General features: G+C 36.7%; 1 protein-coding gene across 1 annotated transcript in view; it reads left to right on the forward strand.

Annotated features, from left to right (window-relative positions):
• LOC111053111 (vascular endothelial growth factor receptor 1) overlaps positions 1-26,377 on the forward strand; it is a 38,459-nt gene that overhangs the window by 6,851 nt on the left and 5,231 nt on the right. Inside the window, exons 4-6 of the mRNA XM_022339953.2 lie at positions 15,302-15,426; positions 16,541-16,766; positions 17,668-17,840. Coding sequence (XP_022195645.2) covers positions 15,302-15,426; positions 16,541-16,766; positions 17,668-17,840 — 524 coding nt within the window. The remainder of the gene's footprint in view (positions 1-15,301; positions 15,427-16,540; positions 16,767-17,667; positions 17,841-26,377) is intronic.

Here is a 26,377-nt window from a genome sequence, read left to right on the forward strand (position 1 = left end):
ACTTGCAGAATCTGGACGCCATCTGAAACTGCATCTAGACGCCACCTGCAGCTGCATCTGGGATGAATCGCACCACTTTGATGATCCGCACAACCAATGATCTGTCACCAATACACGTATTTCCAATTTGATAAATTTCACTTCTCCATGACAACACTTATAACCTTTTTTCACCCTATTCGTTTAATAATATGTTGTTTGCCTGCCACATCATAAAAAATAGAAAATTTACTTATCTCTAAACAATCATACAATGACTATCTGCAGCCTGGAAACACCTTTCAGTCTTCTAACTAAAATCCCTATTCTCTAAAAGGCTTCAAATCTACTATATTAAATGTACCTATAAATAACCCATCCTCATTAATCACCTCATACGCATTTCCCCCTTTACATTTGCTAATTCTATAAGGTCCTAAATATAATAAAAGCAATTTTTTCATAATTCCCAAACTACTATTTGCTGGCATATGATTTTTCACTAGTACCTTATCGTTTTCTTTAAACTGTAACATCCTCTTCACTTTCTTGTCATGCCTGTCCTTCCGCTCATCGGCTTTTTTGACTAACCTCAATTTTACTTGCTCTTCAATCAATCCTCTTTCATTCTCCATTTCTATGTTTTGATTCTCGGGGAAGTTAACAATGCCACTAATTTCTCGGTCTGGGTGTTTACCAAAATGCACAAAGTATGGTGTTTCCCCAATACTTTCATGGTAGGAAACATTCAATGCTTTTTCTATGGATTCAATGTGTTGTTTCCAACTGCAATGCTGACTATGACAGAGTGCTCTCAGCATTCTTCCTACTTCACGTAGCGGACGCTCAGCCATATTTGATTGGGGATGGTACACTGCACTCTTATATGTTTTAATCCCCAATTCAGCCAAATTATCAACCCAAACTTTGCTTATGAATTGAGTACCATGATCAGTTATTATTATTTTTGGTTTTCCAATCTCGGGTATATACTTTTCCTTCAAAATTTTTACAATGGCTCCAGATGTTGCACGCCGCAATGCATACAGTTTTACTAATTTTGAAAATCCATCCAGAAATATTACTATGTATTGAAAATTTCCTTGGCTTCTTGGGAATGGCCCACAAATGTCTACAAAAACTTTCTCATTCTTTCGTTCACACAGAATATTAAACATTCCACTTTGTACTTTCTGGTTAGCTGACTTTGTTTTCTGACAGAGCTCACATGTGTCACATACTCTACCTATCAATTTCTGGGCATGTTTTATCTGTAAATGTTCATTCAGCATTTTCTCCAACTTCTTTCTCCCCATGTGTCCACTGTCTACATGGTACCTTTTGACTACCATCTCAGCAATACTTGTTGGCACACAGACTCTCCAATCTCTATCCTTATCCAACTTGTGGAACAATATTCCTTCATGCATAGTAAAAAACCGCAAATGGTATGTATCAACTCCTCCCCCATCAGCTTCTTCTATTTCTTTTATCACTCTGTACAACCTCTCATCTCCAACCTGTTTCTCTCTCAGATTGTCAAACAGCTCCCCCAACTGTTGTTCTACTCTCAACCACAATATCTTCAGTTGGTTAGGGGTCTCATCAATACATTCTTCATTGCCATACCCAGTCCTGGATAAACTGTCTGCGACCACATTCTCTTTTCCAGGGACATACTCCCATTTGATATTGTATTCTTGTAACAATAATACCCATCTGGTGATTCTGCCATGACTGATTCGTGCTGACTGTAAGAAAGTCAAGGCTCTGTGGTCAGTTCTCACCACCACTTCATGCCCTAAAAGATAATCACGAAATTTCTGGCATCCAAAGACTACTGATAACAACTCCTTCTCCTAAAACCTCATTTATGCAACGTATAAAAACGGCAACACTGTTAACCAAACCAAATGCCAATCTTTTGAATTGATAATTTCGACCACCAAATAAAAATGACACATATTTTCTTGAGTCTGGGTGTAATGGCACTTGCCAATACCCTGCTGTGAGATCAAATTTTGAAATGTACTTCACCCCATGAAATTGTCTGAGAATTTCTTCTATACTTGGTGTACTTGTCCTGTCAGTTATAATTATTTTATTTACTTGACGAGCATCCAGGCACAAACGTACACTTCCATCCTTCTTAGGAACCACTACAAGGGGACTGCTGAACTCGCTCTCTCCCAATTCAATTATGTCATTTTCCAGCATGCTTTTCACTTCTCTAGCCACTGCTGCTTTCACACTTTGAGGCACCGAATATGACCGTCTACAAAATTGCACCCCTTCTCTCACTTGCAACTTGCATTCAAAATTCGCCACTTTTCCCGGCTGATCAGAGAACACAGCCTTATTCTCTTCTAACACTTCTATCAATCTCCCTGCATCTTTCCCTCCTATTTCCTTCACGTTGTCTATCTGCTCCTTCCATACATCAGATTTCTCTCCCCTACATAAAAACAGGCCCAGTGTCTTTCCCACTGGTCTACTCACCATTGGTGCTGTAATATTCCTACCTTCATATACAAAATTCAAAGTATTACTGGATAGACAAATCTTTGCCTTTAACTTCCGCAATGAGTCTGTGCCCCACAATAAATCTGCATTTAAACCTTCAACAACCAAGCAGTTTATAGGTATGACTTGCCCATTCTCAAATGTCAGTGGAAGTATTACCTGCTTATTGACTCTTTTACCCCTTACTCCAGTAACTCCCACAATGTTTACTTCGTTTGTAGGTAACATTTCTACATTAAGACAATTTCCTTCTAGTATTCTCGACAACTCATTTTTATTTATCACAGTTGCCTCACTACCTGTGTCAATCACAAGCCTAACTGTCTTCTCCCCTACTTTTACATCAATTTCTGCCATCTGACAGTTTGTCTCTCTAAGCTTCAGTGGGTTATCAGTTACCTCTTCATTTTCTTCTTCTATCAGATCCTCTCTGATGAATTTCAATCGGCAATTATTTATCTGCATCTTTTCTTTTGACCCATCATTTTCACAATTTTTTGTCCTTTCATTACTCTTCTCGGTTTTACATTCTTGGCTATTTCCTTTGACCCCATTCTTAATTGGCGAAGGTCCTGGGTCTTTTATTTTCTGGCTCCGCCCTTTCCATTTCCCTGTCTCTCAGTTGTGCCTTCTGCTTCCTTCTTTCCTCTTCCTCTATCTGGGCTCTGATCTCGATTTTGAAATCTCTGATTGTTGTTCCAATACCCTCTACCTCTTCCATTGTAATTAAAATTATTATTTTGACCTTGATTATTTCTGTAATTTCTGTCATTCTGACCCCGTCCATAATTACTCTCTTCTCTTCTCTCTTCTTTCATATATGATTTCCCTTCACTATCAAAACTTATCAACAACTCCACAAATGCTGAAAGTTCTCGAATTGTCGTGACTCTTATTATCATTTCTGAGTAGTGTTTTGAAATAATGCTTATAAACTCTTCTTCTGTCATATTCTCTCCCAGACTCTGAGCCATTGCTTGCATTTTTAGCAAATATTGTACTCTGCTCTCACCTCCTGCCCCAGTGTACCTTCCATCAAACAATTCTTTTTTATACTATTTCTCACGCTAGCGTTCCAAAAGATTGCTTTAAAACTAGCCTCTAGATCTTCCAAACTATTCATACCTTCCGCACAGCCACTCCACCAATTTTCTGCCTGACCTATAAAACACCCTGCTAACTCCTCCTTCACATTTTCCCAATCATTCACATCTAACCTCTGATCTTTTATATACTTTCTTATTTTCTTTAATGATTCGAGAGGATTTTTCTCACTTCCATTAATTTTCGGTCTGTTCACAGGTCCTCCATTTATCACCACTATCTGCTCAGTTATGGATTTCCTTGTTTGTGTTTGTTGAAACTTCTCTAAACATTGTCCCTCTAATGTTTCAATCATTTTCTTCACCTCCGACACTTCACCCTCTATTCTATTTTTATCCAACTCCATTTTATGTTTGATCTCATTATTACATCTACTGATCTTCTTTTGTATCAATTCTTCCATGTGCTCATCTGTTTTGCCATTAGAATCTCGTAACTCCTTTACTACCTCATCTATTCGCTTACTCATTCTATTTTCACTTTCTTCCAGACTTTTTCTTATCGTTCCCACCTGTTCACTTAATCGTCCTTCTACCTCCGCTATCTTCTTGTCCACTCTCTCATCCACTCTATTCTCTAAACGTGTTAGCCACCCTTCCATTCGCTCATCCAATTGGTTCGCAATTTTTGAATCAATGCTACCTATTTTCTTATCCATGTCCTCAAATCTCTTATCTATGTCTTCTCGCATTTTTCTCAATTCCAATAATACAGCCATATTCACATCTCCATGTGTCATAACTTCTGCTCCCCTTTCCTTTTGTCCTTCTTGTGAAACTTCTGACCTGCTTCCTCCTCTCTCCTCGCTTGACTCACTCATCTCGCCAGAGAAACCTGAGAAAGGTTCACTATCACTCAGATCCTCATCGTCTGATCTCTCTCTGTTTTCTACAACTCTCTTACTCTCTTTCTGCTCTTGATTTCGAGTTTTCACTCCCTGATTATCCGCCATCTTAATCAATTCTTTAACGATAAATCTTCTTATTTAAATCTTGTCTTCACAATCAAATCGAAATAATTATCTAATATTTTATAATGATCAACCCGACAACCCTCAAGGCATGAAAAGCAGACCCTCCATCCTATTCAAAAATTACTAAGGAAACCCAAATTCTAAAATATGTCACACCACCAAGTGAATCCCAATCTAAAGTCCTCATACTAATGTATAAAAATAAATAAAAGGGAAACTAGCTAATTACGAAACTGACTACAAAATTAATCAATAAAGGTTCGTTCTCCTATACTCGAAATAGAAATTAAATTATAATAAATAATTGCTTCTATTCTACTAATGCTCAAATTACCCAAACTAAATAACCTACCGCCTACCTACGCATGAATTCTTCATCCCAATCTAACAGAAAGTCGTTATCACTTTCTCCTCTCCTACGCTTCTAAGAAAGGTAACCACTCCTGTCATGGCTAACACTAACAATAGAATACTCCCCCATCGGCCGAGCAACCACCTCTATTGTAAACAAACATCCCTTTCACTTTCTCTCTAACCCCACTCATCAATAACAATACGCTAAATTCTACCTGTCCCTCACAGGTATAAACTCTGGCGACCTATGACAACCAAATCTACTTCTACGAAACCCTTGAATTCCTAAAACACAATAGACCTAAAAAAATGCGCAAACCATCCTACAAACTACAAACCCCTACAAGAAAATATCCTACGAATTCATGCAAAGAACAAATCAATGAGTACAAAAATTAAACGAAACCAGGCGTCCAGTTGCTGCAGATGTCTACAAAGAAATTAAATTAACTTATAACTATGTTGTTGCTGCCACCAGTACCCTAACTAATTTCATAATATTACCGTAATAATATGATATTATTACCAATGATATTATTATGATAATCATCAAAAATCATTGTAACTCAATAATCCGTTTTTTATCAAGACTGATTACTCATTCGCAATTCGCATTATGTTATAAACGGTCATTATTCTTGTAACGATTTTCGTATTATAAAGAGTATCTATACTATGACTTTTCTGTATAATTTTCACATCTTATTTGAATGGATATCACTACTCGGTGACAAAACAATAATTATCGTAGCTCAGAATAGATTGGTTATGTACATATAAATACTGCACTTGAGAAAAATTAACATCTTAAAATCAGGGAATACTCCGTAGAGGTTAATGCCCCAAAGTTGGGCGGCCACTTTTGTCTAGTTCACACCTACTGACTGCTGGTTATTAATTAATTAAAGAAATTTACAAAGAAATAAAACAATAATAAAAAAAAACCCTGGCGCCACGTTAATTAGAAGGAACGACCCTTGAAGACAAAATTTAAATTTACCTCGACTAGCCCTCTGGCAGAACATGAAAACTAAACAATTATAAACATTAAAAAAAATGAAGAAAACCTGCAATCAATAAGTGTGATCTACACCTTACTTTCCCAACTAAGTTCAGAAGGGAGGGGATATAACGTGGATGTTAGAATGAAAACGAAGTGTTTCAAATACCGCCGTTATATTGAAATAATTAAATTTGATCAAGTTATTCCAAGCACACAAATTATATCGATTCATATGTATCGTACATGAACATGAAACAAAATAAACCAGAGTTGGCCAACGTAAGTAATAATAATAATTTAACAGAATATTTTACATAATTTAAGTTTATGTTTTACCCTTTATGTTTTACATTGATTGATAAAGAATTGTTCATTTTATTTTAGAATCAAGCGCATCTGTTGATGTAGGGCAAGTCCCTTATGACATGTTTTACTCTTAAGAAACATTGACTAAAATACATGAATAAAGTCAAATGCATTAGGAAATTACTATACTGGTGAATTTACAACCACTGTAAATAAGTTAAAAACAACAATAGACAATAAATTATTTCAATTCTGGTGGCAGACAAACAACAACAAATAATAAATTATAATGACATCTTAAAACTAACCTTTTTTTTCCCGACGACACTATTTACGAAGCACAAAGCATTATTACGACGAGACACAATTTAATTATTTTATCACAAATTTGCTGGTGGTTCACTTGATGATGAAGAATGGTGGTGGGTTGTATTGAGGTGGAGGCGGCTGCATTTCAGCCCATCGGGCTGCGGGTTTGGAAACGTCTACTCCTTAGATGACATGCTCTTTGCCTTGCTCGTCTAAGACTGTGCCAAAATTCCTTACTCCTCGTGGTTGTCACCTTCCCCTGGCCCATTTCCTCATCCCTCAACTGCTCCGGGAGGTGCTGCCCCTAGTGCTGGAATGTGGTACATGTGTTTTGTTGCTGGTGTTTGGCCTTCGTGCCAGCTCGCACCCTCAGCATGACTAATTGCTGGCATTGTCGCCTGTCCTTGGGTTTTTGTTCCAACCTCTACACTCCCTTGCCATAGCAATGACAAAACTTGCAGATTTTGGGTAGAAGTTGGAACTTGAAACTGAAGAAAACGTTGGCTCCAGTAACAGTTGTCACAATAGGCGGATTGGATGAGCCGCGATGCGGCGTCCCTACCAATTTCAAACAGCCACCTTTTAAGGTAGCATTTAAAGGTGCCAATGCTGACAACATTTTCCATTTGCTTCAGATGGTTTGGGATATTCCTGTACAGAATGTGACATAGATAGTGGCTGTTAGTCCTGGTACAATTATTTAGCAGGCGTGGCTGCACAATGCCAATGTTATTTTGGTGTCTGATATTGTAAATGTGGTTTGATAAAATGAAAATTGTATTTTTATTATGCCAGATGAAAATTACTAAAACTTTAATATAAATCTGTCTGATATCCATTACATGGAATTCCTGATAAACTAACTCCGTTGGGTAGCGACTATTCCTGTTCAGGCAGTTTTTAATAATTGCACGCTGTGCTACTGCCAGGGGCTCCAAGGTAGCCGATCCCGAGCCGAGGCCCCTCCCCAGGCCAGGATGCCATATGAAATTATTGATTGAATGTATGAGAAGTAAACTACTCTGGGTTGGGAAAGAGGAAGAACTTCTTTCAGGAGTCTGAATGCATAGCCTATATCATTCTTCGAACCCGCTGCCTTAGGTATGCAACATGAGGAGCCCAACTCAGTCTGTGATCTATTATAACTCCAAGATACTTATATTGCTCCACACGTTGCAATACCCCACAGCCACAGGTGGCCGACTTATAATCATCGCATGAGTGAAGTTTGAGGACGAGGTCCTGCGATGGGGCACTATTGATTTTGGAGTATTTGGGTAGGTACTTGGTCTTATCAACGTTGAGAGTGAGTTTATTCTGGTCAAGCCACTTCTTGACCTGTAAAAGGTCTTTAGCAGCCATTTCGAAGGCATCTTCCCATGTAGGCCCAAATGAAGCAATTGCTGTGTCGTCCGCAAATAAAAATAACTTACTATTAAAATCAACTTTAGACAAGCTATTTATATATACCAAAAAAGCAGCGGGCCTAAGGTACTAACTCCCTGAATGACTCCATAGTCAACTTTATCTGCCTCGCTACAGACTCCATTAATACAAACTGTCTGTTTACGGTTAGATGAATAGCTCTGGAACCATTCGAGAGGAATCCCCCTTACTCCACAGCATTTCAATTTAAGGAGCAGCTTATCTCTGTCTACAGCATCAAAGGCCTTGGCAAGGTCAAGGAAGGTAATTAATACATGATCACCCTCGCCGACCTTCTGCACAATCTCCTTAGTTATGTCAAACATTGCATTAGATGTATTACAATTATATCTGAATCCATATTGATTGGGTGTTATTAAATTATTAGTTTCCAAGTATGTTTGTAACTGTATTTTTATGACTTTTTCTAGAATTTTAGCAAAAATGCTCAATAAAGATATGGGTCTGTAATTATTGATGATGGATTTAGAGCCAGATTTAAATAAAGGAATAACTTTGGCCATCTTGAAAGCATCCGGGGATCTACCTGTACGAATACTCGTATTGATAATGAAATGGAAAGGCTTAATCACTGCGTTGATGTTTTGCTTTATGAATCTACAACTAATACCATCCAGTCCTGGAGAGGAGCCACCCCGAAGGTCCCCCACAATTGTAAGAATATCCTGCTGAGTTACAGGCATCAATTCAAATGTTAAGTTAGTGCCATGAACTGCATCGACCACAAGGTCTGGGCCTCGCTCCGGAATTGCACTAGACAGGTTTGCACCCACCCTGGAGAAAAAACTATTGAAGGAATTAGCAATTTGTTTAATGTCAGAATCTGTTGGTGTACTATCCTGATGAAATTGATCCAGTGGGAACCGCCCCGCCACCCCTGGCCTTCCCGCCAACTCGTTGACTATCGACCAGAACTTTTTGGGGTTACTGCCTGCATTTGAAATTTCTTCTTTATAAAAGTTAATTTTGGCTCTTCTTATTGCAAGATGCAACAAATTTCGATAATTGCGATATTCTTGGCGCAGTTCAACATTGAAAGGCTGCTTTAAAACCCTTTTACTCAACCTGTCTCTGTGCCTAATGGACTTGACTAAGCCTTGTGTGATCCAAGGCTTAATCTTCCTGTTGTTGGCAGTCACTAATTTAGTTTGTGTGCATCTTTCAATAGTGGATTTTATTATATTAATGAATGTCGGGTAGTGATCAGTAATTGCAGTTTCATAAATTGCTGATTTAATTCTCATATTTTTATCATTTTTTACAAAAAAATGGTCTATGCATGAGCTCCCCGCAGGTCGAGTCACCCCGTTAATATAGCTCACAAATCCTGATTCATATAACATATCGAGGTAACACTCCTGCGCGGAGCATAATGCAGGATTTAATATATTGATATCTCCACAAAAAATCTGGAGAGTTTTATCACCCCTTATACCTTCTAAGTAGCTACGAAGCGCATCAATGAAAGTATTATTACTAACGGGGCTACGATAAGTAGCCAACAAGTGGCAGGGCGCACCCTTCAAAGTAAAGGTCAAGGCCAGGCAGTTAGCGATTCCCCCTAGACACAGCTGATTACAAGAGACAGAGAGCGCACTATCGATGTATATCACCAAACCATCATTCTGATTCAACTTGTTAGTTGTACGAAAAACGCTATATCCAGGGAGCCGCACCACATCCTCATCGTCCTCCATTGTTTCTGTCAAAACTATGCAACTCATTTTAATTTTACTAAAACTATCTAAAAATACCAAAAATTCATCTATGTTATGCCTATAACTGCGAATGTTCATCTGAAGAATGCAGAATTTAGTTTCAATGTCGTTTATGAAAAATTTTTCCAAAAAACATAGACTACTAGAATTGAGGAATTTATTAAACAAGGCACTCTCATCATCATCCTCGTCAAAAACATTCATAGTGGCAAAAACCCAGAGCCTCAGCTCTACAATCGGACCACAAGGTCTGAGTGATACCATTGTGATAATTTTAGTATAATAACCTTTACAAAATATCGGACCACAAGGTCTGAGTGATACCATTGTGATAATTTTAGTATAATAACCTTTACAAAATATCAGAAAAATATAATCCCTATCTTAACAAACTAAAATCAGTAAATCTGTTGATTGAAAAGAAACAAATTAATGTAAGATAACGAATTTTGATTTGCCATAGGCCATTTTAAAAGACAACAGATGCTTGAAGTATCTATGGAGTTTAATTATCGGATATTGAAGTCCTATATATAGGAGTAGTATCATTATAAATAGATATAGCGATCAATATATAGGTATCCAATTATAATTAATATCAAAATATAATTCTGATAATAAGACATTCAATTACAGTAGGCTAAACAAATAATATACGGTACTTAGGTAAGCATTTATAATTATTTCCAAGATGATACTTTCGGTGATGATGATTAAATTTTAGGACAGGTATTCGATTGGAATGATAAGTGTAGTATGAAGAAGAAAATGAGACAAATTTGCATAAGGCATTTTCAATGAACATAAATCACACATAATTGGAAATAGGGATAGAAATGAAGTAGGCTTATTAACAATAATGGTAAAGTTTGACCTAATAATTGTTTAGCAATTTTCTTCAAGTGTCTGATTTAATTAATTGTATAAGGTAGGCCTTCTCTAGAAGCATTTATAAAGTACCATTCAATTAATTGAAATGGAATAAGCTGACGGTGTTCAGACAGTAGTCCAACAATTTAGGCACAGCCTCTACTCAAATTCTATCTAGCAAAGCGTTATTTGTTACGGTAATGATTGGAGATTAGTAGTATAGATAAACCGTAATCGATAGAGATAGTTTTGAAAGAGATGTGCTTTGAAGAATCACTGCACTTCAATTATTTCATTATTACTTTATTAGGCTATTTCATGGTAATGACCTACCTTGGCATTATAATATGCAGAATAGTCAAGTCATTCTAATGTACGGTACTCCATGACAAAATTTATTCTGACTTATTCTATTTACAGTATAACATATTTTATTTTGCCATACTTTTTCATAAACTGATTTCAAAATTAGAAATATACAACATGTTTATAAATATAAAATCATTAAGGGTTGTTTTAAATACATATATTGTTATACGGTGCAGAAAAAAAGCAAAGCAAATTCAGCAAATAAATATTAATAAACTAACTCCATTATTCAATCAAGTACAGCCTATGAATAGATTAGTAAAACCAGTGAGGATAGAATGTAAAATTACATTCAATACTCGCTGAGTAGAACACGACTTAATTTCAAGATAAATAAAATAGTTCGATTAGTCAACTTGATGGATTAAGAAGTGTACATTAATCATTCCGGTAAGTGTCGTAAGAAACGTAATATTAATCGAATTTATTATTAATTTCCCGTACCAGAGATGATATCTACACAAAAGATAGGTTATTTTCTACTTTGATAAACCGGTACTGAGACTTTTAACTGGAGAAAAAATTTAACACTTACCGGTATTCCTTATTATTATTTTAAACCCATTTCAATTACTATTTGTTGCAAATATAATGTAATGACAAGAGCATATAACACTATCCGATATTGCGGTACTGTGTTATTTTTAGTATACCGAACTTTAGGCACTTAATTTATTTTTGTTAGCTGTACCTAGTTATGCATAAATTATCCAAGTTAGGGAGAAATTAATTTTCTATTATTATTTTCTATATTATGATATAATATATCTGTATTACCTGCATCTAGATTCACGTTACCCTGTCTTCTTGGCCATGATGCCTGATTTTAATATGTTGGACGGCCTATTGGTGGTAGTGTTGGGCGGCAGCGGTGTAGTTTTAAATGATCCGGAGGCGGCGGTGGCGAGTGGTCTGGGGGCGGCGGCAGCGAGTGTTCCAGAGGCGGTGGCGGCGAGTGGTTCAGAAGCGGTGGCGGCGAGTGGTTCGGAGGCGGTAGCGGCGTCGGTGGTAGCAGCAGTGGTAGCGGCGGAACCGTGAGTGGTCGCCGGTCCACACGTCACGCTCTCCAACTCCTCCAGGCCACGAATTCTGTATGTCCTTCCGGTCGCAGTCACCTTGATCAGCAGACGTCCATCCTTGATCCAAGCAAATGCAATATTCTTCTTAGATACCATTTCTCTTGCTTTTTTGTAAACCAGGCTCATTTGTTGCGTTAAATGTTCGTTGATGTAGACGGGCGTAGCAGGGAAACTTTGATGGAGATCTTTTGCTGTTATTCGCGTCTGATTTTTTACCGCCATCCAATCAGCTTTCAAATTTCTGGATACAAAATTCACTACAATGGAAGTAGCATGTATTGTCTTTTTTATTGATTGGGAGACGATGAGCAGCAGATATATCGTACAGTCGAATTTCAGACCTAAGTAACATGCTAAACTGTCCTGCACCACACCAATATTCTCATTTTTTGTGTATGGGATTCCAGATATTATAATATGTTATTTTTTCTCGACTGCTGCTGTAGATCAGCTACTTCAGTACGCAGTTGAGTAACAGCTTTAAAGAGACGAACATTTTCATCTTTAATTTTTTTCAACATCTTCTTTAACTTGAACAGTATCTGTTATCGTTTGTTCTATTTTCACTTTAAGCTCAGCAAAATCAGAAGTTACTGATCATAGGTCCTGTTGAATTTTTTCTAATCTAGACCATCCTACCTTGGATTCAGCGCGGAGTCCCGCTAGTTCTTTAAGCACTTCCGATTGTTCATTAATAGTAACGGAATCTTCAATAGTTGGCGTAGAATACTGACCCGGATCACATTTATCACATTTCCAGTGAGATTTATTTCTGGTTCCTAGTTTTGAAGATGAGTCTGACAAACAAGACACGTGGAAGCATTTATTACACTCGTTGCATTTAAACCCCTCTTTTGCCGAAATTGGACGCTCACACTTTGTACAGTCATCCTATAACAAATTGAAACACACTACTCATGACTTCTAGAGGTCATAATTTTTTATCTTTCAACACCACCTTCTATTTCAGCTAGATGTGATTAAGTTATTCCGGTATATCTGATCTAACATTAATTGCTGATTCTTGTTAATATTGATCGGTTCTATCTCAAATATATTTTATTATAAAAAACTCATTTTCTCATTATTTAATAATACGCGCTACATTTGTATAATTGAGAGAAGATATTCGAGTATTTGGTCACCACATGGATGGGGAACAACCTATATTAACATTAAATGCAAGGAAAACAAATTTCTCAACCTTTTCTATAACTGATAGCACCAAACCATCAAAGTCATCAATGAAGCTCCATTATTGTAAAGGGGAGAATCTAAACTGTGATTGTCATCTCATTAAGCGCTCTGATAATGTTAAATATCTAGGTATAATTGTAGATGACCGATTGAAATGGAATGAGCATATTCGTACACTACTAAGAAAATAAGAAAACTCATTTATAAGTTCTACCAGCTTTGTCATATAATTAGTAAAGATATGATTAAAATAGTATATTTCTCACATGTAGAGTCACTTTTGAGATATGGACTGTTGGTTTGAGGTGCAGCAAATTACAACTTGATAGATTCAATTTTTAAAGCTCAGAAACGTATTCTTGAGGTTATGACAAATAGAAACAACCGTTTTCCAACAAGTGAATTGTTCACCGAAAGTAGAGTTCTCAGCGTCAAAAGACAGTTATATGTATTAGTTTTAGTAATTTATACTAAGAAGAATAAAAATTTCACCTATTTAATTTTCCATAGCCACAACACCAGAATTAGAAATCTGAATTTTCTTCTCGTTCCCAGAATGAACACAGCTTTTGGTCAGATATCTGTACAATATTTAGGTCCTAGAATTTACAATAAAATCCCGCAGATCGCAAAGGACCAAATAAATATAAATAGATTTAAAAGAGCAGTATTGAATTGGTTTTATGATACTGGCATTTACCAGACCGAGGAGCTTATTGTAAATAGGATATAGATAATGAACTACTGTCTTCTTTTTATTCTACCTTTAATAACTAACAAACCTTTATAACTAAAACTACTAATCACATTTTTTATACATATTTTAGAAAAGAATATTATGATCACCCCGACACATATTATTATAGTGGGGTATCATAATTTGAACTAAGTTTAGTATTAGCAATTTTGTATGTATAATATAACAGCTATGTATATGTTTTGTCAATAAACTCCTCTGGTTGCAATTCATTGGCAATCAGAGAAATTATTATTATTATTATTATTATAGTTCATTATGTTTCTTCATAGTCAATAAACGATTTGGAAAACAGTGCCGCCGCAGTGGCGGTTCTAGGCCTAGGCTGGGTAGGCGGCCGCCTACCCAGTTTTTATGAGATTTTTTTTAAATTTTTCATGTGAACCTAAAAATGTTAAATAAAAAAATAAATTTTGGAAGTATATTTAAATGTTTATAGTCATGAGTTATATTTTAGATGATTCAACAGAAAATTGTTTTTATTCTATTCTATTGCTATGCCACATTTGCAGTGCGTGAACGCAGGGCTTTCTATGCTTAGAACGGGGAAAACATACCTCAGGTCTACAATGACAACACAACGTCTAACTAATCTTTCAATTTTAATAAAGTGAAAGGCTGATTAAGAACCCTGAAAAAATCTTAGAGGCGTTCAGCAATGTTGGGCAAAGAAGACTACAGTTGTAAATATAAAATGTATTACTCTATGTTCTAAATAATGTTAAAGTGTAATAAACCGTTGATTTCATGAATACTAAAATGTGTATTTATTTCAGAAATTTCCTTCGATATTCCAAATAAATAGCCTATCAAATTGAAATATTATTTGAAAGAATGATTAAAACTGCAAAATTATGGTTGGCCTATTAGCAAAATAGTGTCGAATTGAACAATTAAATATGAGTATTAACAATTTTTATATTTATTAATACATCTTCATTTAATACCTATATGCTTTGACGTCTTTTTTACATGAATTACTTAAGTAGCCCTACCCTAGGTCTATGAATAGACCTACAGTATGATAAGTTTTGCCTACCCAGTTTTTTATGTCTAGAACCGCCACTGTGCCGCCGTAGAAAAGGATAGAAATATCTGCTTTGTCCAATGTCAGAGAAGGACAACAACTAATGTTGATAAGGTGCTGACTTTATATCGTGAATCTTACAATGGGGTGTCATAATATTATTTGATAAAACTCCATCTCATTTAAGATTTCCTCTCTCATTCAAGAACAATACACGACATCATTTATGAGAATCATACTAAACTGCGCTTTCACATCCATACATATACTGTAATTTTTCTTTACAGAACCTAAACTTCCTCAAAGTGAAATCTTGGACCCACCTACGAGTCCTATAGTTACTGGGGAGAAGAATTTCAAACTTGTCTGCAATGCAACTGGCATCCCTTATCCGGATATCACTTGGCATAAAGTGAGTCATAATTCTTCAACGTTTGTAACTTTCAGGTTCCATTCTTGAGCCGAATTCACAAACGGAGAATCCGAGGCCTGTCTCAAGGAAAAACTTAACTTTTCTATCCACACATTCAGTTAACTTTTTACATCCACACATTCAGTTTTCTTTGATGGGCTTCAGATTTTCCGTTGCTAGTGCAGTTTATATTATTGTCTCTTCTCAATAAATAATATCACATTTGAGTACCGGTAAACCGGGGTGACTGTCCCAATTTTTGGTTTTCCAAAATTTTAAAAATAGCTTGCAATCAATACTTGAGTTAATACAAATCCCTTGCAATATTTTTTATTGTATTCTGCAATATTTAAAGAGTATTTTTCATTAAAAAAAGTTGATATTTTTCTTCACTTTAATAAGGATATTTTTTTGAAAATAATAGAAAATGTCAACCACGGGTTGGAGTGACTTTTTGTCTCACTTCTTTTCTTTACATTTTCTTTACATTCATTTAATCCATGAAGAGCCTTATTTACACAAGTTATTGAAACAACAATTTAACTTATCTACATTATAAAATAAATAATAGTAAAAAAAGAAAAGAAAGCGAAATGCATATTGGCCTTATGGATATGCCAATTGGTATGGCTAAACATGGCAAAAACAATATATAGGTAGAATATAACTTTATAACTAGATAAAATATAACTTTATAAAATTAGAATAAAATAGAGGAGAAATATAAATGTTTTCGAAATAGTATGTAGAAATGGATGTATGTCAAATTTAAATTAATAATTTCTTATAATATGTTCCAATAGGGCTACTCAATTATTTTTTTGATTAAGTTAACCTGTACACCTCGGTCTGTTTTTAAAGACACGACTAGTTATTACATTCTTGTTTCCAATTCCAACTGATTAATTAATTTCAACACCATCCAAATCTAGACGTGTTTCAGAAAGGCGGGTAACTTACTAGTTGATTCAATTAAAAAATAATAAATTATTTTTTGCTCCAACAGCAGATACAACATTCCTACAATTTTTATTGATAAGTATAATACAAACTTTCTCAATTCTAAAGTTTTTATAAGATTCTTTTAAAACTAAAATAGTTTTACTTTTTTTAGAACGGCATACTAGTTACTGAGTATTGTCTTGGATCCCCGCTATCTGATACTGCAGAACCATGTCTTGGTCAAAGTTCGAAAAATACATCGGTTCTGACAATCAACTCGGTGGGAAGGAAAAGTGAAGGCAAATACAATTGCACCGCCAAGAGCACAATAGACAGGCTCCAACACTACAGCTACAGTTCTACCTGGATTATTACAAGCGACGGCAAGGAATCACCTGGTGATTAATCAATCAATCAATTCCATTCACAAAACTTACAATATTTTAACACAAGAAAGTTTCAGTAAAATGTACATATAACATAATAAATTGATAATGCAAAAAACTATGCTAAGCTTGTGCGCTGATGGATCAAAACTCTTCTAATAAGTGAATGTATAGTTCAGAAAAATAAGGCATTGCTGTCATCGTCTCGTTACCCATGTACTAATCTTGGGCAAAAGAAATATACAGTGTGGATTATAGAATGGAGATTTCTTAATCAATTATGTTGTTGATCCATACTTTTTTCCATTTACTTGCATGAAGCAAATGGGAGCTGCAAAGTGGGCTGACGTCACGAGAGACAAGTCTACAAGGCATCACGTTTTTTTACTGCTAGTCTTTTGGTAGTTATAATGTGATATTATAGCCCAGCAAGCCCCAATTCCATTCTGAAAATATATATCGGCCTTACAATGATTTAATGCTTTATGTTTTCTTATTTATTCAGTGTGAATATCAATGAACTAATATATTTCTTCTTTGAATTATTGGGGGGGCTCATCCCCACCTATCTTCATGGACGCCCCTGTTAATAGTGGTTGATAGAGTATGATCATTTAATTATGAATTATTACTTTTATAAAATAGGCGGCCAATTTATGATTTTGTAAAGTGGTTTATCGAAACCCAAAACTAATTTATAGATTCATCCTACATTTAAAAATAATTTGTATATTGCTTAAAAGACGACGACGTAACAAATAATTTAAGTCTGTACTCTAATTTTATATACAATTCAATGAACTTGCTGCCTGTAATTGTACAAAAAACATAAATCTTACGAAAATAAATTCAATTCACTTGTCTATAAGAAATAAGACATACGAAAAAAATTATGAGTTGAAAATTGTTTCAGGCCTCAGACCTATAGAGATACTGAATGATTCCAGTATACTCAACTCAACTGCTTTGGAGCATGTCATTACTGAGAAAACAGATCTTAGCAGTCTAAGATTTTACTTGACCTGCTACATAGCCGGGCCAGGTCCTATCAATGTCACTTGGTATCGTGGAGATGAAGTCATCCCGGTAAAATATTTTTTCTCTCAATTACCGAGTTATTAACTTATGCAGTATATCTATGCGTCTGAGCGAAAAGTTGGAAAATGCAACTTTAAAACCACCCTCATCTCTTTAGCATGAGGGGTAGGGATAAGGACCTTTTTATATGTTCACCGCCCAACTAGTCCTAACAAAGCTGCAAAGTCTAAAATTATGTTCAAAAATGATCTCCAAATTCCTTTGTCAATTGGTCTTGTGTGATTTGTGCCACTGAATGAAATAATAGTGGACTGTAAGAAATGCCTTTGTAAATAAAAATTGTTAAAGATGTATGAATTGTATATTTATTGTACTACTGCACAAATCCAACATGCTAAAAAATGAATGATAATTTATAATAAAACTGGTAGCTGGGAAAGACGCCAAATAAAAGTAAGGTTTAAGTAAAACAGTTCAATAGATTTATTGTATACTTTGAGAAATGTGACATATTGTCTTAGATTTAGGAAATGCCACACAGGGCAGTTGACTGACGAGATACGAATAATTGACTCAATAGTCAGGAGTACAAAACAATAAAAATGACATAATAAAAATTGAGACAATCAGTTGAAATATGATAAATTGACTCAATAATCATGAGTACAAAACAATAAAAAATACATAGTAAAAAATTGAGATTGTCAGTTGATAAATGTTGAATTGCTAACAGGAAAATTTAATTTAGGTACTAGACCAAATTCCTAGTAAACCAAACAATTTGTGACTAATGAACAAGTACAAAACTACTATATGTAATGCTCCGTAATGAGTTAATGAATAAATTCAAAGAGAAAATAAACATTCAAATGGCAATAAGTAAAATAGAAAAAAAATCAGGTCAATGAGTAATCTCAAAAAGTACAAAAGGTAAAGGTAAACTGCCAAAACAGAACAATTGAAATGTAAATACTAAAGGTAACAAAAAAACGAATGCTTTCAGGACATATTAAAACCTTTGTAGTTCTGGATAGGTTTTATTAGATACACTAAATAATCATGAGTTGAACGTCAATTGAAAAGCATATATTCAATGTAATTAATAATTTTAAAGACAATATAAAATAGGTAGTACAGTGAAATGAAACAGACACTGTATTCAAGAATGTAATTGACAATGGCTTAGACTAACTTTAAATGCTTGATATAATAAGTCAAATATGAATAATAAGTCAACAAAAAATTAATTGGAAGTTGATCGATATTTTATAAGTCAATATGAAAAATGTAAAATACAAATACTTGCAATACTTCCAAAAATATTGGTAAAAAGTTGTGTCTACAAATGGGAATCGCGACTTTAGAATAAATAATTCCAAGTAAACCCTGAAAAGGTCAAATAATAATTAAACAAACAAGGCAATTGAACAAATAATGAAGAATGCTGATAATGATTCAAAATTGATACAGAATACTTATCAAATGCATGAAGAGCATGAGATCCAATCTTGAATTGGATGGGCAGTACATCGAGACCCCCTCGATGATACCGGACGATGGTGGAGACCTGGATGGACCCACGAAATGGAGCGGACCAGAGCGAGCTACCGGAGCTGGACTGGACGGCGAGCCATGAAGAGCGGCGACTTGGATGACCCGCAAGCAGGACAAGAATCAATCCGAGCGACAGACTCCGGACTGGAATGGTGACGAATCAGGATAGCCAACAGCGATGGCTCAGTGGTGACGACACAGGAACGGCGGCGACACAGCGATGAGTGGGTAATGTCAGGTTAACTATTGTCAGTGCAATACGGGCAAGACTGACACAATGACGGTGTGACACAGTTGAGATATGCAACACATAAACTTGAAAGTAACGTAGCTGAAGATTCACTGAATTTGAATTGAATGAACCGTCCAAAAGTTAGGCACGGTGAATGAAATGCAAAGTTAATTGAGTTGGCGACGGCCAAAAATCACAACACTGATGCTAAGTGAATGTCTGAATAGACAACCATCCAAATGCTTGGCATGGTGAATGAAATGTAACAAATGTTCGTAGATCACTAAAAGAACTGATTGAAACTGATACACCATCTACGGGGTAGGCATGAAAATTGCTAATACTTCGATCTAGCAATGAATGATTAGGTAGCTAGCTGACTAACCTAACAAAACGGATACAGAGCAGAACGTCTGACTGCACCGTGAAATGATGAGAGTGTGATCTTGGAATGCAAGCAACACACCAGTAATAATGTCCCGCGAGACCAGAATTACTTCAATGAAACGATGAATGCGAAATTGGGCCTCAAGCCCTACCACAAAATGCCTACCGCAAATGAATGTTCAGTTCAATCATATAACTTGTTGCTGAATGTGGAATGTTCTGGAAACTTGATTTTCATAATCAGTAATATAAAAATGATTTGAGTTCTCACACTGAGAAGTGAATAAATTTAAATTGAAGATAAAAATTCGAAGCACTCGTGACGAATGAAACGTGTTGGAACATACCAAATACTGAGATTGAAGATATTTCACAAACTAACGAACCGAAAATACTGAAACTTTATCGAAGCACTGGAAGAAACATTCTACGTTGAATAAACATGAATTTAAAACTGAGAATTGAAAATTTTGAATTGAAAGCGACGAAAATTGAAGAACGGAAAAAAGCTGATGTGAACTGTTACGCCATTGCTGTGTGTAGAAGGAAATAGGGAAAAGTGCAAGCACGAACCGCGCTGCAAGAAGCCACGCATAGCCACGTCGATGAAAAAGATATGCGTAAAAAACGTCTAGACACGGTAGGAAATACTCCAAAATAATATTAAATAATACCAAAATGTACAATAAAATTAATGTACAAATGTAGCATGACAAAAAACTGATGTAATCCGTGAACTGCAGAAAACACAGTGAAAGTGGACCGATGACAAAGTGACTTGCGCACTAACGCGACAAGTTGGGACAAGAACACAATGCATAGTGCGAAATCTGACATAAACCTGGCCCCCTTGAGGCCTGCAGGGTCTCAAAAGAGAGACATACGAGAGAACAAAAAAGAAACGGAGATTATGTCGGATGAGCAATGCTGAATTAATCAGAAAATTCCTCGTCGAGTGGAAGCGGTGCAATGCTAGAAATAGCCCGCTTGAAAGTGCCTGATGCGGTGCGAACGGTGACCACCCGTACCTTGTTGTCCTTCCCTGGATGAACGGCCGTGATGCGCGCAAGTTTCCATACCGAAGGTGACGTACCCGTGTCCTTGAGAATAACCACAGCACCAATCTGCAGGTTTTCAGATTCAGAGCTCCACTTGCTCTTCCTTTGAAGAGTGACTAGAAACTCAGCAGGCCAACGATCCCAGAGTTCCTGAGTGATCAGTGCTAACTGACGCCAGCGTGAACGGTGATCGATGTGAGTGGTGGTTGGTGTGTGGAACGGCAGTGCGGTGAGCGGACGACCAACCAAAAAATGCCCAGGAGACAAGTATGCTAAATCTTGAGGGTCCTCAGACAGAGGCACAAGAGGCCGGGAGTTGAGGATAGCTTCAATCTGTGCAGACAGCGTGGAAAGCTCTTCAAAATTCAAAATCTTATTCAAAGTGACCACTCTGAAAATTCGTTTAAAATTTTTTACAGCGTTTTCCCATAGACCTCCAAAATGAGGAGCCCTGGGAGGGATGAAATGCCAACCAATGTTGAAAACGGCGGCAAAGTTGTGAATTTCAGACTGAATAGCAGAATCTGAAAGAAATGCATGTAACTCATTGAGTTCATTGTGAGCGCCAACAAACGTTGTAGCATTGTCTGAATGAATGGCAAAAGGGATGCCACGACGAGCAGAGAACCTGATGAGTGCGGCAATGAAGGCCTTTGTTGAAAGCTCGGAGACCACCTCTACGTGAACTGCGCGCGTTACCATGCAAATAAACAAAGCAAGGTAAGCCTTGGAAAAATTGCGCGACTTTGAGCCACCAAGACGAATTGAAAGAGGACCTGCGTAGTCAACTCCACAATTATAAAATGGAAAATCCGGTTGTACACGAACTGCGGGAAGATGCCCCATGATTTGCTCGGAACGAAACGTAGAGAAACGAAAACACATTTTGCAACCCTTTATTACACTCTTGATGATGCGACGGGTGGATGGTATCCAAAAACGTTGTCGAATACTGGCCATAGTGACCTGAACGCCAGCATGTTGAAGACGTCTATGAAATGAGACAATGAGCGCACGCGTGAACCTATGTTTAGCTGGCAATAAGATTTGATGTTTATAGTCGAATGGAATATCTGCCTCCCGAAGACGACCACCTACTCTCAGAAGATTGTCAGTATGAATGAATGGAGAGAGTGACTTGATAGAACTATTGGAGGGCAGCTCCTTACCCTGACGCAAAGATTTCAAATCGTCGGCAAAAACATCTGATTGAATGTCTTGAATGATGCGCAATTCAGCAGTTTGAATTTCCTGAACCGACAGTTCAACAGATTGCTGAGATGCTGGTTCACGGCAATGCTTCAAATTATGAATGAAACGAAGAATGTAAGCAGCAATGCGAACTAATTGTGATATGATGAAATTTTTGACGATAAATCTGAAAACAATGAAGTTGTTGAACAAGTGACAAGCGAGATTTTAGGCTGTGAAATGATTACATTCGATGAAATCTCCTTCAATTCAGGATTAGCAGCCAATCTTTTTTCCAGTGAATGGAAACGGTTAAGAGCTTGGAAACGAGATTGACCTAGAGTGTGAAATGACTCTTTTTTGGGAAGAGCCACAGAAAATCTGCCGTCTGAGGCACGCTCGACATTGGCAAGATAATGCTGTTCAATCTTTCGGTGCTCAGCTGTTAGATTGTCCTTAGGAAGAACTTCTTCAAGCTTCCAAAATTTTTCCATCTGATTGGAAATCTCACAAGTAGAAATGAAGTTGGAATGAACAGAAGGTTCTATCTGAGATGAATGCGTGGACAAGACAGCACCCCAAACCACCCAACCTAGTTTGGTGCCTTGCAAAATGCAGTCAGATGAAATTTGAATTTGACCGAATGTCAATATGGAAGCATAGACTGAAACGCTCAAAAGAAGATCGATTCCCTGAGAAAGGTGAAAAGCAGGATCAGCAAGCTGAATGTGAGTGGGCAAACTGAGTTTTGACATGTCAATTCCCACTGGTGGAAGACTGGGTGTAATTTTGTCGGCAATAATGCAAGAGACCTTTCTAGACCATGTGCGATCAGAAGAAAACACTTCCACAGATGTGGAATACATCGGTGCTGTATTGATGCCAGAAACTGTATGTATAGTATTGTTATGACAAGTTGAAACTAAAGACAACCGTGAAGCAAGATGTTTGGAAATGAAACAGGTGTCACTACCTGTGTCCAACAACGTGCGACACAAAATAGGTTGACCAACCTTATCATAGACTACTACCTCTGCAGTAGGCATGATGGATACTGTTGAATTTTTGTTGCCATCATATGTGTGACTGGAATTACTAACTACTTGACCAGCGGCTGGAATCGGCGACCTAGCAGATGACTCTACAGTTGAATTCAATGACTGTTCAGAAGTAGATGCGACAACTGATGATGAAGCGAGCGGCGACGTGCGGAGGTTGACTGCCGGCTGTGAACCACAACTGCAGCTGTGAAGATGTGCTGAACGACTGCTGTTGGAGGAAATTGTAGTATTCCTTAATTGAACACTGTTGGCATTTGCTGTAGCCTTAGAGCCAGATGACGTAAATTGAAATGATGCACCGTGCAAAATGGAATGATGTGCCTTGCCACACTGCTTACATGCACCAAAGCATTGGTGTCCTGTTGAAAATGGGCGGAGACAATTGAAGCACAAGTGCTTTTTGCGTACTGCGTCAACACGAGCTTGTGGCTGTAGATTTGACAGCTGAGAACAAGTGAAGACAGAATGTGCTGAGTTGTTACAATACAAGCAAGCATTGGGACGTTGAAATACCGAATTGGGTGTAGCAGTACTGCGACTGTTGTTGAATGATGAATTGGATGTTCCAATACTACGATTGTTAGAGTTGAAAGAAAGAGCTGCCGATCTGCTGGGCTGCTGCTGGTTAGCCCTAGGATTGACCTGAGCTGAGTGATTCAAATTAAGTGACACAGCTTGTGACACTTTATGTTGGGACTCCATAAAGTTCCAGAGATTGTCAATAGAAACATCATCCATAGTAGAGTTGTATCGCTCCCAATCACGTAGGGTAGCAATATCAAAACGAGACACAGTGACATACATGAACAGAAGGTCTTTAACATCTATACCTAAATCAAGTGCTTCTAAAGCAAAAATGTTTGTTTTTTGATGGTCAATAAGACTGCGCCAAGATTGTGCTGATTTTGAATTGAGTTGCGGTGGGTTCAAAATTGCCGAGACATGTCGATCAGCAATAAGTATTGGATTGTCGTACCTGGTTTTCAACAAATTCCAAGCTAAAGTGAAATCACCTGGTGGTGCATTGGCGATTCTATTCAATGCTTCGCCGGATAATACCTGTTTGAGATATTGAAACTTTGCACTGTTATCAACTGAATCATTATCAACTATAATACTAGTAAATGCAGAACGAAAATTCAACCAATTTTCAAAATCACCATTAAAACGAGGTAATGGTATTTCTGGTAATTTGAAACCTTGTGAAAATTGAATAGGTCGTGGAGTGGGGGCATGCACTAATGCAGGTTCAACGAGAACCCTATTGGCCTCTTCAAAGGCTGCCAGATTGGCCTTGATTCTAGAAGTAATGTTAATAAAATTTTTGAAATTTCATAATGAATAGTTTTGTCTCCATTGGGATCCCCTTCGTCTAAGCTATCCTTGATATTAACATAGGCATGTCGAAGGGTATCAATTTCCTCTTTGACAGTGATTAATTCATGATATTCTAGCTGATTTCTAGGCGTTTCAAAATTAAACTGATCAATGAGCCACTGTAGGTGATCAAACAGATTTTTTCTCTTTGCTATTAGCGCCGAGATATCAGTTGGAAGAACTTCAGTAGCCATGATTACAAAGATTACTACAACTTAAAATTAGAATACTTGCGACCCTAAAATGCTGCCAACTGTAGTTGTGCGTGTGCCCACGTTTAAAGCGCAAACGTTTGCAAGAAGATGTGTCACCAAGGCTTGTGTGGAGAGCCAAATGAACTGAGTGATGTGACACCAAGCAAGTGATAATGGTGGCGCTCGAGCAACTTGTGCACAGGATGCAGTGTGGCAGCTTACAATGATTCAGGTCTTGAGAGACTGGTACCAACACGAGCGCAGCGTGCTTGTCTGGGGTCCAGTTAACCTTGAAATGAATGAGAATCTATTAATACAAACAATGCTAATACAATAGTTAATGTCAAAAATTGGACCCTAAACTAAGGCGTCAATGTTAAAGATCAGGATGATTTTTTTTTTTACAAATTTAAAAAAGTTTGAGTTGACCAGGGGTCATTAGATAATGAGTTGTCCCAGGTCACTGGCCTTGATCTGGCCGAAGGAGGACCATTTTAACATGTGTGATTGTGCCACTGAATGAAATAATAGTGGACTGTAAGAAATGCCTTTGTAAATAAAATGTTAAGATGTATGAATTGTATATTTATTGTACTACTGCACAAATCCAACATGCTAAAAAATGAATGATAATTTATAATAAAACTGGTAGCTGGGAAAGACGCCAAATAAAAGTAAGGTTTAAGTAAAACAGTTCAATAGATTTATTGTATACTTTGAGAAATGTGACATATTGTCTTAGATTTAGGAAATGCCACACAGGGCAGTTGACTGACGAGATACGAATAATTGACTCAATAGTCAGGAGTACAAAACAATAAAAATGACATAATAAAAAATTGAGACAATCAGTTGAAATATGATAAATTGACTCAATAATCATGAGTACAAAACAATAAAAAATACATAGTAAAAAATTGAGATTGTCAGTTGATAAATGTTGAATTGCTAACAGGAAAATTTAATTTAGGTACTAGACCAAATTCCTAGTAAACCAAACAATTTGTGACTAATGAACAAGTACAAAACTACTATATGTAATGCTCCGTAATGAGTTAATGAATAAATTCAAAGAGAAAATAAACTTTCAAATGGCAATAAGTAAAATAGAAAAAAAATCAGGTCAATGAGTAATCTCAAAAAGTACAAAAGGTAAAGGTAAACTGCCAAAACAGAACAATTGAAATGTAAATACTAAAGGTAACAAAAAAACGAATGCTTTCAGGACATATTAAAACCTTTGTAGTTCTGGATAGGTTTTATTAGATACACTAAATAATCATGAGTTGAACGTCAATTGAAAAGCATATATTCAATGTAATTAATAATTTTAAAGACAATATAAAATAGGTAGTACAGTGAAATGAAACAGACACTGTATTCAAGAATGTAAAAAAGCTGATGTGAACTGTTACGCCATTGCTGTGTGTAGAAGGAAACAGGGAAAAGTGCAAGCACGAACCGCGCTGCAAGAAGCCACGCATAGCCACGTCAATGAAAAAGAAATGCGAAAAAAAAACGTCTAGACACG

Source organism: Nilaparvata lugens, chromosome 1, assembly GCF_014356525.2.
Source record: "Nilaparvata lugens isolate BPH chromosome 1, ASM1435652v1, whole genome shotgun sequence".
NCBI lineage: Eukaryota > Metazoa > Arthropoda > Insecta > Hemiptera > Delphacidae > Nilaparvata > Nilaparvata lugens.